Source organism: Centropristis striata, chromosome 9 (genome assembly GCF_030273125.1).
Source record: "Centropristis striata isolate RG_2023a ecotype Rhode Island chromosome 9, C.striata_1.0, whole genome shotgun sequence".
Classification (NCBI taxonomy): Eukaryota; Metazoa; Chordata; class Actinopteri; order Perciformes; family Serranidae; genus Centropristis; species Centropristis striata.
Window position 1 is genome coordinate 3470842 of NC_081525.1, and position 16912 is coordinate 3487753.

Sequence of the window (16912 nt, forward strand, 5' to 3'; positions counted from 1 at the left end):
ACTTTGTTTTCCCATTTTTTACTTCAATTATTGGTTTATTTTCATATTTAGATTGTATTTAACTTTTGATTACTTTTTAAAATGTACTTCATTTTACAGATTAAATAGTTTCTAAACTTGTTAACATGAGTTTTACTTTGAGTAACTACAATGTGAAGCTGTGTTGGACCAAAAAAAAAATCCTCTGTTCATTCCTATGAAAGCTGCTCAGCAAAAGTTCTTCTTCCATGTATATAAATCCCTAAATGGATTTGCTGTTCAGTTTCTCCAGTAAAATACTTAAAAATGACACAAAAAGAAGACACAAAATTACCCAAAAAATCACCAAAAGACATAAAATGCCATAAAAAATACTGAAAAAAACCCCAAAATGACCAATAGAAGTCATAGAAGAGCAACAAAAGACACAAAAGGATGAAAAAAGACAAATAATTACCTGTAAAATAGATAAAATGACCCAAAAAGACACAAAATTACAAAAGAGACATTAAATAACCTCTTAGACTCTTCTGTCCATTTATATTACAGCCCATAATTTCATGTCCCGTCACCGTGGTTACCACCTCGTCCTTCATGCTGACCTCAGACCTGCAGTGCTGCGCTCTGATTGGACGGTTTAGTGTTAAACACCGCAGCAATCAGACACAAATCACTGCATCGACCTGTCTGTGTGTGTGTGTGTGACTGATTGGGTCTGATGTTGAGGACAGATAAACTAAAATCACATTTATTTGTTTCTTTTCAGAGTTTCTTTTTGTGATTTGCAGGTCAAATAATTTTCAAAAAATAGTTTATTGAATTTGATTTTGACTACATGTGGAGGAACAGTCTCTCACTCTCTCTCTTTTTAAATAATGATTTATGTATCAGTGAAAATGTGAAAATTGTTCCATTTTTAACATTTTCATTCACATGAAATACACAAAAAAGAAGGAAAGAAAGAAAACAATGATAATATATCAAAGTCTTTAAAATTACAATTTGTTTTAACTTCTTGGAAACTTTGCTAAAATATCAGACACATTTAGGAGTTCAAACACTCATCAAATAAGTTTTTAAACAATCATTTTTTCATTTATAAATTAATTTTTTAAGCTATAAAAACGATTTGCTGCTCAAGTCCAGAGAGAAATTACTAAAATAATGATTTATTTATCAGGAAATTATGATTTCTTTTTTAAACCTGTTTTACTCAGCTAGTCAAAATGATGATACATACATATCCGTGTTTGTATATAATAATAAAAAATAATAAAATAATAATAATCACAAGTAACAAATGTGGATTAACAATTAACTAGAAATCAGACACGCTCCCTCAGTTTGTCTTTTAAAACAGATTTTTATTAATTGACTTTTGATTAAAATTTGTTTGTTTTGCTTGAAGGTTTTATTCCAGATTTGAACAATAGATTTTTTTTATTTAGTGTCTTTAATCTATGTTGCATTGAACCTTTTAAATTTTATTTATTTTTATTTTACTACAACAATGTTTCAAAGTCCTTTACAACAACATAAGATACAATATTCGTAAATAAAACAGAATAAAATCAAATTCACACAAAGATAAAAGCTTTTTTTATATAATTATTTACATTTTTAATATAGTTTTCTTATTCTTATCCTCATGTGTAGCAGAAATACTTCCTTTACTGTACTTTAATAAAATGTTTCTTGTCCAGCTGTTCTCCTCTCTGATTGGCCGGCAGGAGGCGTGCTGACGGAGCTCTCTGATTGGCTGACAGGCCGTGGCGTCCGGGCGTCCTGCCAGGAATCAGCTGACCTCCGGAGGAACCCGGCAGCAGCGTGGCAGCGCTCCAGAAACCAGAGAAGAAGAAACAGCAGCTGACCTCATCAGGAGATAATAACCACAATATGGAGAGCGTGTGGCGAGCTGGAGGGACGCCAACTCTTCTTCTTCTTCTTCTTCTTCTTCTTCTGTTTCAGCACAGAGACAAACTTTAACAGTTCCATAAAGACTCCTGTAAAGTCCTGTCAGACACGCTGCTATCTGTCTGTATCAGCAAGTTTGATATCTACTGCCATGTGGATATCTAAACACAAACATTTTGTTCATTTAAAAATGTTCAGCGTTCGATCGGACTAAAAGACTCAGAGGAGTCGCTGTTCAGTTTCTCTGGTTAAAAATGACTAAAAAATACACAAAATAAACAAAAAAGAATAAAAAAGCATCAAAACAACACTTGACCCCCCAGAAGATCCACTTCTGTTCTTTATTGTAACGTCACTTCCCCCTCGTTCATATATTATTACTACAACGGCCACTAGAGGGCGCTAACATCATATGTTATTATATCAGACCAATGAATGAGCTAATAATCGAGTTTCCATTAGGCGGCAACCTCCTGGTCTGAGCATGGAGGCAAACCAGGAAGTGCCTTAAGCTGCATTCTACCAAAAATTCCAGCAGGGGGCGCTAAGTTTGGCTGCAAAAACATTCTGTCCATTCATTTCAATGCAAAATGAGAAAACTTCTCACTTTATTTATTACCTCAGAAATGTTTTTCAGGACAACACTATGGTCTCAATCACTAGTAAAAAAAATCTTCAAGACAATCTGATGTTAATAGTGTAAATAATGGCCCCATTTAGGAGAAAATAGAACATAAAGAATCGTATGATTTGGGGCGGGGCTACCTTTGATTGACAGGTCACTGACAAGGCGAGCCGTCATCAGGAGAGAAGCAGAACAATGCGTATCCACGGCAACGTGTCAATAAAGTTATATATAACGTTATATAGATTTTTAAAAAAGGACGTTTAGTGGTTTGGTCTCATAACTTTGACCCTTTCACTGTATTTTCACTTAATGACAGTTTATTTGAACGTTTTGTTCATTTAATGTCTTGTTCAGCGTTTGGTTGAACTAACAGACACTCCAAGTTTTTTTCAATTCTAGTTTTCGTTATTTCGTTAGTTTTCGTTAACTATAATAACCTTGGGGTGGGTGGGTTGGTTGATCGGTCTAATAAGCGGCATATTCCATAGGAATCTATGATGACCGCGGTGTCTTTAGAAACAAACTGGACGAAGAAGAAAAACATTTTTTTTAGTGGAACATTTTTTATTGGTGAATTTATCAAACACAGATTCATACACTTCTTAACATTTTCTCTCTGAGATCGTCTTCAAAGTAAATTCAGTAAATGTATTTTTTAAGTTTTTCCTGCTCATGCAGCGCGGGAAAAATCAGTCCTGAAGAGGCCCGGTGACCTCTGACCCCTTCGTTAGCTCCTCGGCCAATCAGATAAATGCGTTCTTTAACAGGACTTTATTAGCATCCAATAAGAAAATATACAAAAAACAGATTTTTTTGTCTTTCAGAGAATAGAGTATGCAGACATTTGGATGTAGAAAAACATTTTTCTTCTCAGAGCTGCTGTAAACCGGAGACACTTCTGTCGTTTTTCTTTCCTTCAGCTGCTTCAACATTTCTTACGCCACGAAAAACAGATTCCATCCACACGAAAAACCAACGGAGAAGAGGACGATGAACCCACCGAACCCTGATTCATCAACAGAACCGGAAAGCACGGGACTACAAGGACCAGAATGCATTGTGATGCAAGCAGGAACAAAAAGGAGGAAAACAACAACAACAGCAACAACAACAACAAACATCTGACTGATTCCTTCATGAATTCATATCTGATATGAATTTTTTCTTTCTTTTTAAAACAGAAAAATGGCACAAACATAAAATAAAAACTTGAATTTTCGCTCTTTTTTTTTTGTTTCTCCGTAGAGTCCAAGTGCTACATCTTCCATCGTCCTCCATCACAGTGCGTTCGTTTTATTTATATACTGCATTTCCCAGCATGCCCCTGCTCGTCCACACACACAAGGACACACTCCTCCTCCGTCGGCGGAGACGGAGGGATGGTATGAAGAGATGAAGAGAGAAATCAAAAGTCTTCTCGACCACACGGTGTCGCTGTTTCCCAGAAAACCAGTCAGTCACTAAAAATTCAGCACCAGTGGGAAAAAGGCCATTTTTGATTGGTTCGTTTTTGTTTTGCGCTTAACATTCGTTTTTATTGTTACGATAAAACCACACGATTTAGAAAAAAGAAAAAAGAAACACTTGACCCCTCCCCCTTAGTCATAGCCCCGCCCCCATGTTGCAGAGAGTGGGCGGGGCCACGAGGACCCCTGTAGCTGCTGTAGGAAAAGTTTCACAATAAGAGTCTTTGGCAGATTTACAGAAATAAAAGGCCGTCTGCTGCTGAGACACACTAGACAACAGTCCCATCCAATTATTATTTTCATAGTCAACACTGAAGACGATTACAGTCACAGAAACGAGACATAAAAATGTATCAAACTGTTCTGAGTCAGGCTCAATTACTTATGTGTTTATATTGTTTTATTGAAGTTATCGAGATATTCTGCTGATCTGTGGAGCTACGTTAGCTTGTTCTTTGAGTCTGTGAAGCTACGTTAGCTTGTCCCATAGAAATATGAAGCTAGGTTAGCTGTTTTTTTTGGGTCTGTGAGGCTACGTTAGCTTGTCCCACAGATGTATGAAGCTAAGTTAGCATGTCCATTAAGTCTGTGAAGCTACATTAGCTTGTTCTTTAAGTCTGTGAAGCTACGTTAGCTTGTCCTCCAAGTCTGTGAAGATATGTAAGCTTGTCCATTAAGTCTGTTAAACTACATTAGCTTGTCCCATAGATATATGAAGCTAAGTTAGCTTGTTCTGTAAGGCTGTGAAGCTAAGTTAGCTTATCTCAAAAGTCTGAGAAGTATGTTAACTTGTCCTATAACTCCAAAGCTAAGTTAGCTTGTCCTGTGTTTCTGTGAAGCTACGTTTACTTGTCTTATAAATGTATGAAGCTAAGTTAGCGTGTCCTTTAAGTCTGTGAAGCTAAGTTAGCTTGTCCTATGTTTCTATGTAGCTACATTAGCTTATCTCAAAGTCTGTGAAGCTACGTTAACTTGTCCTATAAGTCTGAAGCTATGTTAGCTTGTCCTGTGTGTCCCTGTAGCTACATTAACTTGTCCCATAAGCCTGTGAAGCTACATTAGCTTGTCTCGTCTCTCTGTGAAGCTACATTAGCTCGACTAGTTGTTCTGTGAAGCTACTTTAGCTGCATTTCTCCATCTGTGAAGCTAGTTAGCCAGCTAGCAGTAGTTCTATCAGCTGTCAGTCAGATCTCAAAGTTTATTTGACATTTATATCGGCAGTAATCAGAACCTGATTTAAACGTCAACATTATTACTGTAGCTGTGATATCTGAGATCATGTAGAACATTAAACGGCTCCCAGTTTAACATGTGACCCCATCCTTTATGTGTGAGTGTTTCCGGAGCGTCTGTCTGGTTTCTGTGACTTTAATCCGTCATCAGAGATAAAACTGATGTTCCTCTAACAGCTGCAGCAGGACAAAGAGCTGAACGTCTGTTAGAGTTTCTGCTGCTGATGAAGAGTCGGAGATGAAGATCAGCTGTTTCAGAGACAGACTGAAGACGACTCCACTGACCGCCATGTTTCAGGTCAATATTTGGTACAAATCCATGTTTCTAATATTTATATTTCACTTCACTCAGTACCTGAAAAGATGCATGAAGTCTGATTCAAACTGGTAACTTCAATGCTACAATCACTACATATTTTCATTTCCATTCGTCAGACATTTCCTGATTTTGTACCATATTTAGAAGAAGTTTAGTCTTGTTCTACAAGACAACTTCAGTTAGTTTGCAAACTCCAAATAATGAGAAAATTATGTTTTGGAACCCCTAAAGTCCTAAAAAATAAATACAAAAATAGTGTTTCTCTTGTTTTGAAGGCAGTTTATATCAGAGACTGCCTTTATTTCTAACTCCCTCTGTTTGATTGGTATATTTTCAGATTATAGCATGTTTTTCAAATTAAAAGCCCTGGATTTTGTCCCTTCATTTCCTAACAAAGCTTTTATTGTGAAACATTGGCAACATTTTAAATGAGTAATCCAATGTGAAAATTGTAATAATTAAATGATTCCCAACCCAAATGCTGAACATATTAAATTAAATCATTAATTAATTTAATTTGAGTTTTAATTAAATCTTTTGCAGGTTTTTGGGACTTCAGGGGTTTAATATATATTTAACATATATATAGTATTTTACAGTTTATTTGCTTTACAGTTTTTGATGTAGTTTCTTACCAAGCAGCCGCTGATTTTTATTCATTTACATACAATATAAAAATTATTCAGCAGACTGTTGCTTATATTGTTTTCAGTTCATTTCAGTGAACATAAACTCTGCATTGATTATTATTATTATTATTTTTATTATTATTATTATTGCTGCACGATGAAGCAGGTTAAAGAGTCTGTTAAAGGTTTTTTATTCTGTACCGACACAAACGTAAACGATGTGATGAGTTTATGTGTTCGAGTCCCTGAAGTTCTGCACACAAACATTGTTTTTTAGGGATTTATACAAGTGAAAGTGAAACTGTCATCGATTGTGCACGCACGGAAAAACCTACAAAAGCCAGCGCGGATGAGATCACAATCTCACGTAGTACAATTGATGTTTTATCTTCAGCTTTGAGCTTTTGTGAGATCAGGATCTTGTTTGCACTGATTATTATTTTTCCGCACTTGCACTTTAGAACTGCATCGACTAAGTGGTTAGTTGATTGACAGAAAAATAATCCCTAAACTATTTTGTTTAGCAATTGATTGTTAAAAAGAATTTTTCATACAAAAATGTCAGAAAATGCTGTTTTCAGCCTCTAAAAAGGCATTTTTTTCCTCTGGTTTATATCATATTAAACTGAAATCTTTGGGGTTTTTGACCGACAGATCAACACGTTTCTTACTTTTTTAGGCCGAACGGTAAATATAGAAATTGATTGGCAGATTAATCGATAATGACATTAATCGTTAGTGCAAAAAGTCCCGATGGATGACAGTTTTTCGACTGCGTTTACATGGAAAACTCCTCGCAGCCTTTATTTAGCAAAAGATCCAGACTGTGGGGGCTCTGAACATTTATAGTGAACAGCTAGAACATGTTAAACTGCTGCTGTGGCACTTTAAATTTTGGCTTATTTGTTGGGTTTTGTAGAAAAATGTATTCAGTCAGCAAAGTAAGGTTTTGGCATCTGAACTGAAACTCGGGTTTCATTTGGCAGCAGAATAAAAAAAAAAGAGAAACAATCTAATATGAAGTAAAGAGGCAGAAGCTGTAAAACTGCATCATGATGAAAAATATACGGATATATAAGTGTATCAGGGATGATGAGCTGAACATGGGAGTCAATGGAGTCTTTGTCAGAGCAGAAACATCCATCACGCAGCAGTCTGCAGGCTCCGCCCACCTCTGACCTCGGCCTCCTCTGATTGGCTGAGCTGCTGCCGGGCGGTATCCAGGTGAAGGTCAGAGGCCGGGGGGAAGGGGGGGGCTGGCTGGGGTTGTTTCCTGCCTCAGGTTTTTTCTCCTCAGAGTGACGGGAAGACGGAGATCGGTCCAGCTGGAGGAAGAGGAAGAAGAGGAGGAGTAGCAGGAGGTGCTATGAGGAGGCCAGGAGGAGCAGGAGGAGCAGGGCGAGCATCATGGCGGACAGCAGGGAGAGGCGGGGCAGGGCGAGGCTGCAGCCGCCGGTGGTGTCGTCTGTCAGGAACGGCTCCGGGGACTCGTACACCGAGTCGTCTGACAGACAAACAAACAAACAAACGATGAAGATTTGTTCAGAACAACAGGAAGCAAAACTTTTTGTGAAGCACAATTAACATAAAAAGTCTGCAGAAGTCTAATGAACCAAACTCCGTTCAGAAAAAAGTAATTTCGTCATTTTAACAGCAGTGTTCTTGTGATTTTGCAGACATAACTGAAAAAAATCAAGATGTTATATGACTTTTTTTTTTAAGGGGGTCATTTTTGGGGCATCCTATAATGTTGATTTTTCGCTATTTTGGGAAAATCTATACCACCACATGTATCAACAGACTATAATTGACCCATTTTAAGCATTTTTAGGCATTTTAAAATTTTACCATTTTTGACAAAAATCAACATACGACTATGACTTTTTTTTCTGGCCATATTATGCTCGAATAAGAATCAACAGACTATAATTTACCCATTTTGAGCATTTTAGGCGTTTTAAATTTTTCACCATTTTTGACCACAGAACTACATGCTATAGTATGACTTTTTTTTTTGAGGAGGCCATTTTTCGGACATCCTGTTATATGCTGTTATTCCGCTATATTTTGACAAACTATACTATTACTACTACATGTATCAACAGAGTATAACTGACGCAGTTGAAGCATTTTTTCAGCATTTTAAAATTTGACCATGACCAGTCGACATGCTATAGTATGACTTTTTGTTGAGAGGATCACTTTTTGACATCCCATAATATGGTGTTTTTCTGTCATTTCTGGCCATATTATGCTCTAATATGTATCAACAGAATATAATTGGCACATTTTAAACATTTTTAGGCATTTTAAAATTTGACCATTTTTGACAAAAATCGACATGCTATAGTATGACTTTTTTTTGAGAGGGTCATTTTTGTACCTCCCATAATACGGTGTTTTTCCGCTATTTTTGGACAAACTATACTACCACATGTATCAACAGACTGTAATAGACACATTTCTTGCGTTTTTAGGCGTTTTAAAATTTGACCATTTTTTGACCAAAATCGACATGCTATAGTATGACTTTTTCTTGAGAGGATCACTTTTGGACATCCCATAATATAATGTTTTTCTGTAATTTCTGGCCATAACATGCTCTAATATGTATCAACAGACTATATTTGACACATTTAAGCATTTTTAGGCTTTTTAATATTTGGCCATTTTTGACAGAAATCTTCATACTATAGTTCACACCTCATTTAACTCCTTTATATTATAAAAGCACCACTGGATCCTACTGTGTGTGTGTGTGTGTATCATGTGTAATATTCACAGTGAGTGTTTCAGAGCTCGACAGCGTCTGCAGATAATCCTCCTCCTCCACATCCCATAAACACCTCCTCCTCCTCCTCCTCCTCCTCCTCCTCCTCCTCCTCCTCCTGCTGCGGAGCTTTACTGCTCAGATCCTCCACCATGTTGATGAAAGCTGTTTGTTAGTGAGTGTGTTAATGTGTTAATGTGTTAACGTGTTAACGTGTTAATGTGTGTCTCTGCAGCAGGAGGTGTTTAACACCTTCACACTGTCACAGTTTGATATGAATTTATTAACAACTCAGAGAGGTTTTTCCTCCGGCTGCACAACCTTTAATTCCACAAATAATCATGTTAATTATAATAAAGTGTTTCATGTACACATCTGTTTATTCAATCTGAGGTACCTGTACTTTAACTTTGTCCATTTTATACTATGACACATTTTACTGCACTACATTTAATAAAACGTTAAAGAAGACTTAATGCAAGTAACTGTATGAAAGAAACATGAGATCTTGTTTTCTGATTGTTTTTGTTTGTTGTGTCTGATTATTTGATGATGGATGTTTTGTATGTAATTTATATAATTATTAAAATGTGCGTGTTATGTGTCTGACTCCTTGAAGAATACCTGACCTCAGAAAAAAAGTCATACTATAGTATGATGGGGGTCATTTTTGGACATCCCATAATATGGTGTTTTCTCACTGTTTTTGGACAAACTATACTACCATATGTACCAACAAACTACAATTGCCAAATTTTAAGCCTTTTTAGGCATTTTAAAATTTGACCATTTTTGACAAAAATCGACATACTATATGACTTTTTTTTATGGGGATAATTTTTGGACATCCCATAATATGGTGTTTTTTCATCATTTCTGGCCATATTATGCTCTAATATATATCAACAGACTATTATTGACCCATTTTGAGCATTTTTAGGCATTTTAAAATTTGACCATTTTTGACAAAAATCGACATGACTTTTTTTTAGGGGGTCATTTTTGGACATCCCATAATATGGTGTTTTTTCACCAATTTTGGACAGACTATACTACTACATGCACGCCCGCCGATAGGGGGGGACAAACGGGTCTGCTGTCCCGGGCCCAGGGTAGGGGGGGGCCCAGAACTGGGCCCTCATTAAATTATGGAATGATTAAAAAAATAAAATGAAATAGGCCTATTTGTGGAAAAAATATATAATATTTATTTGAGTTAAAAGCTTTTTATTTGTTTTCTTCCTAATTGTCCTTGAACTAGTGGTCAAGAACCAGGAGGGAGAGGAAGAGCAGAGGAGAGGAACAGGAGAGAATGCTTTTGCTTGCAATGTTTTATTAAATTAATATTTAATTTATTTTTAAGTATAAAATAGATTCATAAAGCTCATTGCACAAATAGGCTATCTGCAAAAAAGCTTTTTGTAAATCAGGGATATTATACTTGAAAGATGGGAATTAGCCCCTTATTTCAAAATATACACTCATAATCTGCAGGGTAAATAGCTGCACATTTAGTCATGGTTTATAAAGAAAGAGGAGAGGAGAGGAACAACAAGAGAAAAGGAGAGATCTGGGCGCGGGGGGCCCATCTAACATAATCTCGTCCTGGGCCCAGGCAAGACTGTCAGCTGGCCTGACTACATGTATCAACAGGCTATAATTATCTCACTTTTATTATTTTTAGGCAATTCAAAATTTGACCATTTTTGAAAAAAATCGACATGCTATAGTATGACTTTTTTTTGAGGGGGTCAATTTTGGACGTCCCATAAAATGGTGTTTTTCTGTCATTTCTACCCATATTATGCTCTAATATGTATAAACAGACTATAATTGAGCAATTTTAAGGCATTTTAAAATTTGACCATTTTTGACAAAAATCGTCATGCTATAGTATGTTGTCAAATTTCATGAAAAATGTAGGTTCAGAGTCAAACTTTGTTTGTCCAACACCTTTACCCTTTGCTATGTTCTAAAAATCAATCAATAAAAGCTTGAAACTGAAGAGGAGGAGCAGAAGGAGAGACTCACTGGTGGGTTTGACGTAGATCTTCAGCTTCAGACACGGTTTCCCAGCCAGGTTAGGATGAGGAGACGCTGCAGAGACAACAGAGACACGTGGATGAAGCATGCAGAAACTTAAATAAAATATTCAAATATCAACCAATGATTATTTTTATTCTGGATCAATCTGAATAATAAAACATCAGACTTTATAAACATGTACTTCGGTTCTGTATTCGATGTGAAAGATTCACTTTTGATGGTTTTACTCTGAAACAAACAAAAGATTCTGATGTTTTTCTTTGTTTTCTCTGCTGTTACTCAGAGAGCAGCAGCTGTTTGACCTGCACACACACACACACACACACACTCACACTCTCTCACACACACACACAGTCATTAAGTGTCATTTAAAACAAACTGCCTGTTTCTCTGCTGGAAGCGCAATCGCTTCAAATGAGCCACAATTTGGGAAATTTTTTCCAGGCAGGACGACAAATTATGTCTAGACAGAACACACACACACACACACACACACACACACACACACACACACACACACACAAGCCATCCTTCTCAGGACATTACATTAGCTTTCACTCATGGTGGACAGACTAACTCTAACCTTCACCAGACCACTGATTCTCATGGTTCAGAGGAGTTCTTACGTGACGGCAGGTGTTTTAAACATGTTAAAGCTGTTAAAAGTTTACGTTTAAGCACCAAAAACACAACAACAAAAGGACACAAACACTCTGCTGCAGAGGGCAAATCACAGCATGGATTTTTCTCTGGTGCTCCTCAAGTATCTTGGTGTCTTAATGTGGGATTCTGGAGGGATTTATGACCATTTTCATCCATTCTCCAGTGGTGGAAATGGTTAAAATCAGCACCAAATACAAATTGTATCAACCCAAAAATTGCTGCAACAACTAATGAAACATAATTGAGCATGAGAATGGACTTCATATGCTCCGATCACAATGTTCTAAACCTTCGTGCACTCCAAAATGTCATCATTTCAACAGAGGCCAAACACTCACAGATGTAGTAGTACTCGTGTCCGGGCCTGAACTCGAAGCCCAGGCTGAAGGGCGTGAACAGCTGGAACTTCTCGGAGAACTTGAGCGGTCCGTTGGGGCTCTGCGGGCGGTTGCACTCCCAGCGCTTGAAGCCCTTCCTGTGGTGGTCGCAGCTGGTGTAGCCGTCGTAGTTCACCATGTAGAGAACGTAGTGCTCCATCCGCTCCGCTGCCTCCGCCCACTCGTAGTGCGGACAGTAGATGTCCAGGTAGTCGTTGATGGCCACCTCCACCGTGTACTCGCCCCGAAAGAACCTGAGGACAAGAAATCATGTCAATGTTTGATTTCAGCATATATGTTTGAGGAACAGGTCAAAACTTGATCAGGCAGAGAGAGAAGATGTTTTGTAGTGACGCTAAGAAATGTGAAAAATCCCAAAAAATCCACATTTTGTCTTGCAAGCCTGTTTCTCATTGAGGCCTCATAACTTTGTAATTATTTAATCTGGTAACATACAAACATCCAGTTTATTAGCTTTGTTAGCGGTTATCTTGATAAGCTTTCTTAGCTGTTATCTGTATTAGCTATTAGCACTGTTATCAATCAAATCAAATCAAAATGACTTTATTTATCCCCGAGGGGAATTCAGTTAGTCTATAAGCTTTCTTAACTGTAATCTTTATTAGCTCTGTTAGCTGTTATCTCTATTAGATATGTTAGCTAGGCCTATCTCTATGAACTTTGTTTACTGAATTAGCTGTGTTAGTTGTATTAGCTCTGTTAGCTGTTATCTCTATACGTTTTGTTAGTGTTTATCTATTAACTTTGTTATATATCTTTAAGATCCATTAGCTGTGAGCTTTGTTAGCTGTATTTTCTCCATTAGCTTTAAGCTATAGGCTATTAGCTCTGTTAGCTCTATTTGCTCCATTAGCTGTTAGCCGTATTAGCTCTGTTAGCTGTATTTGCTCTGTTTACTGTATTTTTCTATATTAGCTGTTAGCTGTATTAGCTCTGTTAGCTGTTTTAGCTCTGTTAGCTATATTTGCTCCGATAGCTGTTAGCCGTATTAACTCTTTTAAACTCTATATTTTCCATTAGCTGTTATCTCAATAAGTTTTTGTTAGTGTTTATCTATTAATTTTGTTAGCTATTGTCTCTTTAGATCCGTTAGCTATGAGCTTGTTAGCTCTACTTTCTCTGTTAGCTGTATTAGCTCTGTTAGCTGTATTAGCTCTGTTAGCCTACTGCCATGAATATTCCTGTAAACATGAAATTGTTGTTGTTCATCTTTAGATTACAAACACATAAATGAGTTTCATGCAGTTTAATTGTATTAATGTTTGGATGATGTCTGGAGAATTGTATATTTTTAATATTTTTGTTGCATATGTGTTGTGTTGGTATAAACATCAAAATAAATATATTTGACATTAAAATGATACATATTGATACATGTTTTTGGAAGAAGCTGCTCTGTATGAAGTCACCTGTGGAAGTTGAAATAAAGTTTTGTCTCAGCAGAAACAAACAGTTTGATGTGAAACGTGTCGAGTGAATCAGTGAAAAGTGTTTTTGTTTCTCTCGCAGCTGCTCGTCACACTGTTGCTGTAATTTCCATAATTTAATTGAGCACAAACACAGACTGTGTCACAGCGCGACACGTGAACCTTCCTCCTTATTAAAACGATCATCATTCAACAATCGATCGCAGAAAACAAACTAATCAAACGTCTCTGAATATTCATGTCGTCCACACGGCAGCAGCACTCGAGTTAAAGACAATCAGCCGAGCTAATTTGGATTTCACTAATGAGGTTTGAACTTTCTCACGCTGCGTCCTGATTGGCTGAGCAGCCGCGGTTCAATCACGGCTCGTTTTAAATTCAGCTCCGTTTAACAATAAAGAAAAAGTTTTAACTCACATGAGCTTTTAATTCAGATGGGCTGTGTGTGTGTGTGTGTGTGTGTGTGTGTGTATGTTGGCTGATTTTTGCTCTACATGAGTTCAGCCTGTAGGAGGCGCTCTCTCTCAGATCTTCTTCTCAGAGTTTTAGTTTAACTGAACACTGAACAAGACCAAAATGTTCCAGTTAACTCTGAAGAAGTGTTGTACTGTTTTGACTTTTTGTGTTGGATTTTTTGGATTTTTGGATTTCATTTTGTACATTTTATACTGAAGTAGACTTGAAACTAACGACTGAGACCATTCACTCATTATGAGAATGTTTACTGATGTCTCAAATACAGTCAGAAGTAGAGTGATATTTCTATTGACTTCTATACAAACTCTCTTTCTGCAGCCGGTGGAGTCGCCCCCTGCTGGACGTTACACAGAATGCAGCTAAAGTTAAAGACTTTACTGTTGACGCTTGATTTTTACCCAGTGGAAAAACACTGATTGTCCAGCTCGGTTTGTACGTTAAAAGTCCCTTTTAAATAAATAGAAACAACACATTTCGACTTAAAAGTGCAAACATGTACCCTAAAAATACACCACATTATTGTTTCAGGTGAGAAAGTAATTAATATGTGACACGTTTGACAAATAATTTTTATTTTTGTATCACTGTAACTAAAATATAATTTCTGTGGATATCTACAGTGCTTTAAAAATACAGCGTGCATTTCAACTTGGCATTAAAAAACAAAGTAATATTAATAATAATCTCTTCAGTCTCGGCTGTCTTCTTGATGCGTCACATCGGATGAACGAAGACGTTATTTTTGTCCCACATGGCGCTCCGTTTAACTGAGTTATCTTAATGATTTAAAACACTCTGAGAGTCTCCGTTGCTCTGATTATTCCCATGTGACCTGAACGCAGCGTGAGAGCGCGGTCCTGATGGAGGTCGATCAGCTGGAAACATCCTCGCCGCGCCCTCTCCGTCTTCGCTAACGCCATTAGCAAAGTGCACGCTAACCGAGTTAGCTGAAGGATTGGGTGACGCTAACAGGCGGTGCGTTCACTGACCCCTGTCCCCTCGGCGCTCACATCATCACTCTAATGGACAGACACTCTGGGTCCGTCCCAGCAGGCCGAGGGGCGGCGGGTTCACCGAGGCCAGCATCATCATCTTCATCATCATCATCATCTTCACTGAGTCCACAGCAGCTTTTTTAAAACGTTGAACCAGTTTCTGAAGGAGAAACGATTCTTTCTTTTCTCCAAAGAGTTCCTTGTACTTCACTTGAGTATTTAATTTTCTGCAACTTCACTTGTTATTTTACTTTTTACTGGAATACACTACAAAAAATAATGACTGCATTTAGTTTAATCTGTATTTGTCTCACAGGTTTCTGCAGCAGCAGCAGCAGCAATAAAAAACAATAACAACAGCAACAACAGAAACAAGAACAACAAAAACAACACAACAGACGCAACAACGAAACAAGAACAAAAACAAAACAACAAATACAACACAAAACAACAACAGCAATAACAAAAACAAGACAACAAGAAAAACAACAAGAACAAAACAACATGAACAAAAACAACAACTAAAACAAAACAAAACAGCAGCAACAACAAAACAACAACTGAAACAACAAAAAACAACAACAGAAACAACAACAATGGAAGTAAGAACAAAAACAACAGCAAAACAACAGAAACAACAACAAAAACTACAAGAACAAATACAACACAAACAATAACAGAACAAGAACAAAACAACAGCATCAACAACAAAAAAACACAACAATAAAAACAACAGAAACAAGGAAAAGCAGCAACAAAAAAACGAAACAACAAAAACATAACAAAACAACAGAAACAACAACAGAACAAGAACAAAACAACAGCATCAACAACAATAAAAACAAGACCAAAACAAACTAACGACAAAAACAAGTACTTGAGTGCTTTTATTGTGGTAATCTACGTTTGTTGATTTCTGATAAGGATGAAAGGTACAGTATGAGGAATTCATTTTTTTATTATTTGCCTAATCTCCTTCCTTCCTTCCTTCCTTCCTTCCTTCCTCCCTCCCTCTGCCCCTCTCTGGCTGAGCGGAGGCCTCTGATTGGCCGAGGCTCTGACAGGAGGTGAACAGGTGTCTGAGCGTCTGTTTCCTTCTTCTCTCTCGTTGTTTCTGCTTCCAGCAGCTGCTCTGAACCTCTGGATATATTTCACCCTGCACACCTGTGATGTCACAGCTCCCAGCATGCCTCTGTGCTGATTTACGGTTTAATCTGCGAGCAGGTCTGTGAAGGTCAGCTGGATGAGATGGAGGTCCGGTGATGGCGGGGGCGGGTCGAGGTCGTTCGTCAGAGCTGCTGACGGACCGACTGACAGATTAAAGCTGCGATGTGTTCAGACTGAAGCCGTTTGTTCCTGAGACACCTGAACGCTGCGCCGCGGCCTGCTGGAAACATTTGATCTTATATTTATTCACATGCTTTCTGTTATTTTGTCTCATGGATTGGTCTGATTTACAGTTACAGCTTTGATCCCTGCATCAGATAAGGACAAACTCCTACATGAAAACTCTAAAACATCAGTATGAAGCCAAAATAAAGTGATTCAGCTGTGATTTAATGTGAATAAACGGATCAAAAGGATTCAGAAATAACTACAACATGATGCTGATGTGGAAAAAGTCTGATTTCATGTTTTCCAGGTCTGTCTGCAAGAACAGAAGAACACTGCTGTTAAAATGAACAGTTGAACAGTTGAAGAAGTTTTTAGTCCCTGAAACACCAAACAAAAAACACAAAAAGTTAGCTGACGAATTTGGATGATGTAAGGCATAAATTAAAGGATGCTTCCATGTTATTTGGCCAATTTTATTGGTTTTTACCAGGCGGCAACCTCCTGGTCTGAGCAGGGAGGCAAACCAGGAAGTGCCTTAAGCTGCATTCTACCAAAAATCCCAGCAACAGGGGGCGCTGATGGTTGCTGCAGAAGCATTTTGGTCCATTCATTCCAATACAAAATGAGAAAACTT

General features: G+C 37.5%; 1 protein-coding gene across 1 annotated transcript in view; it reads right to left on the reverse strand.

Annotated features, from left to right (window-relative positions):
• Positions 1–7531: 7531 nt before the first annotated feature.
• The window catches only part of LOC131977437 (ephrin-A2-like), an 84124-nt gene continuing 74743 nt past the window's right edge, over positions 7532–16912 (reverse strand). The window contains 3 exon segments of the mRNA XM_059340733.1: positions 7532–7671; positions 10969–11034; positions 11985–12277. Coding sequence (XP_059196716.1) covers positions 7532–7671; positions 10969–11034; positions 11985–12277 — 499 coding nt within the window.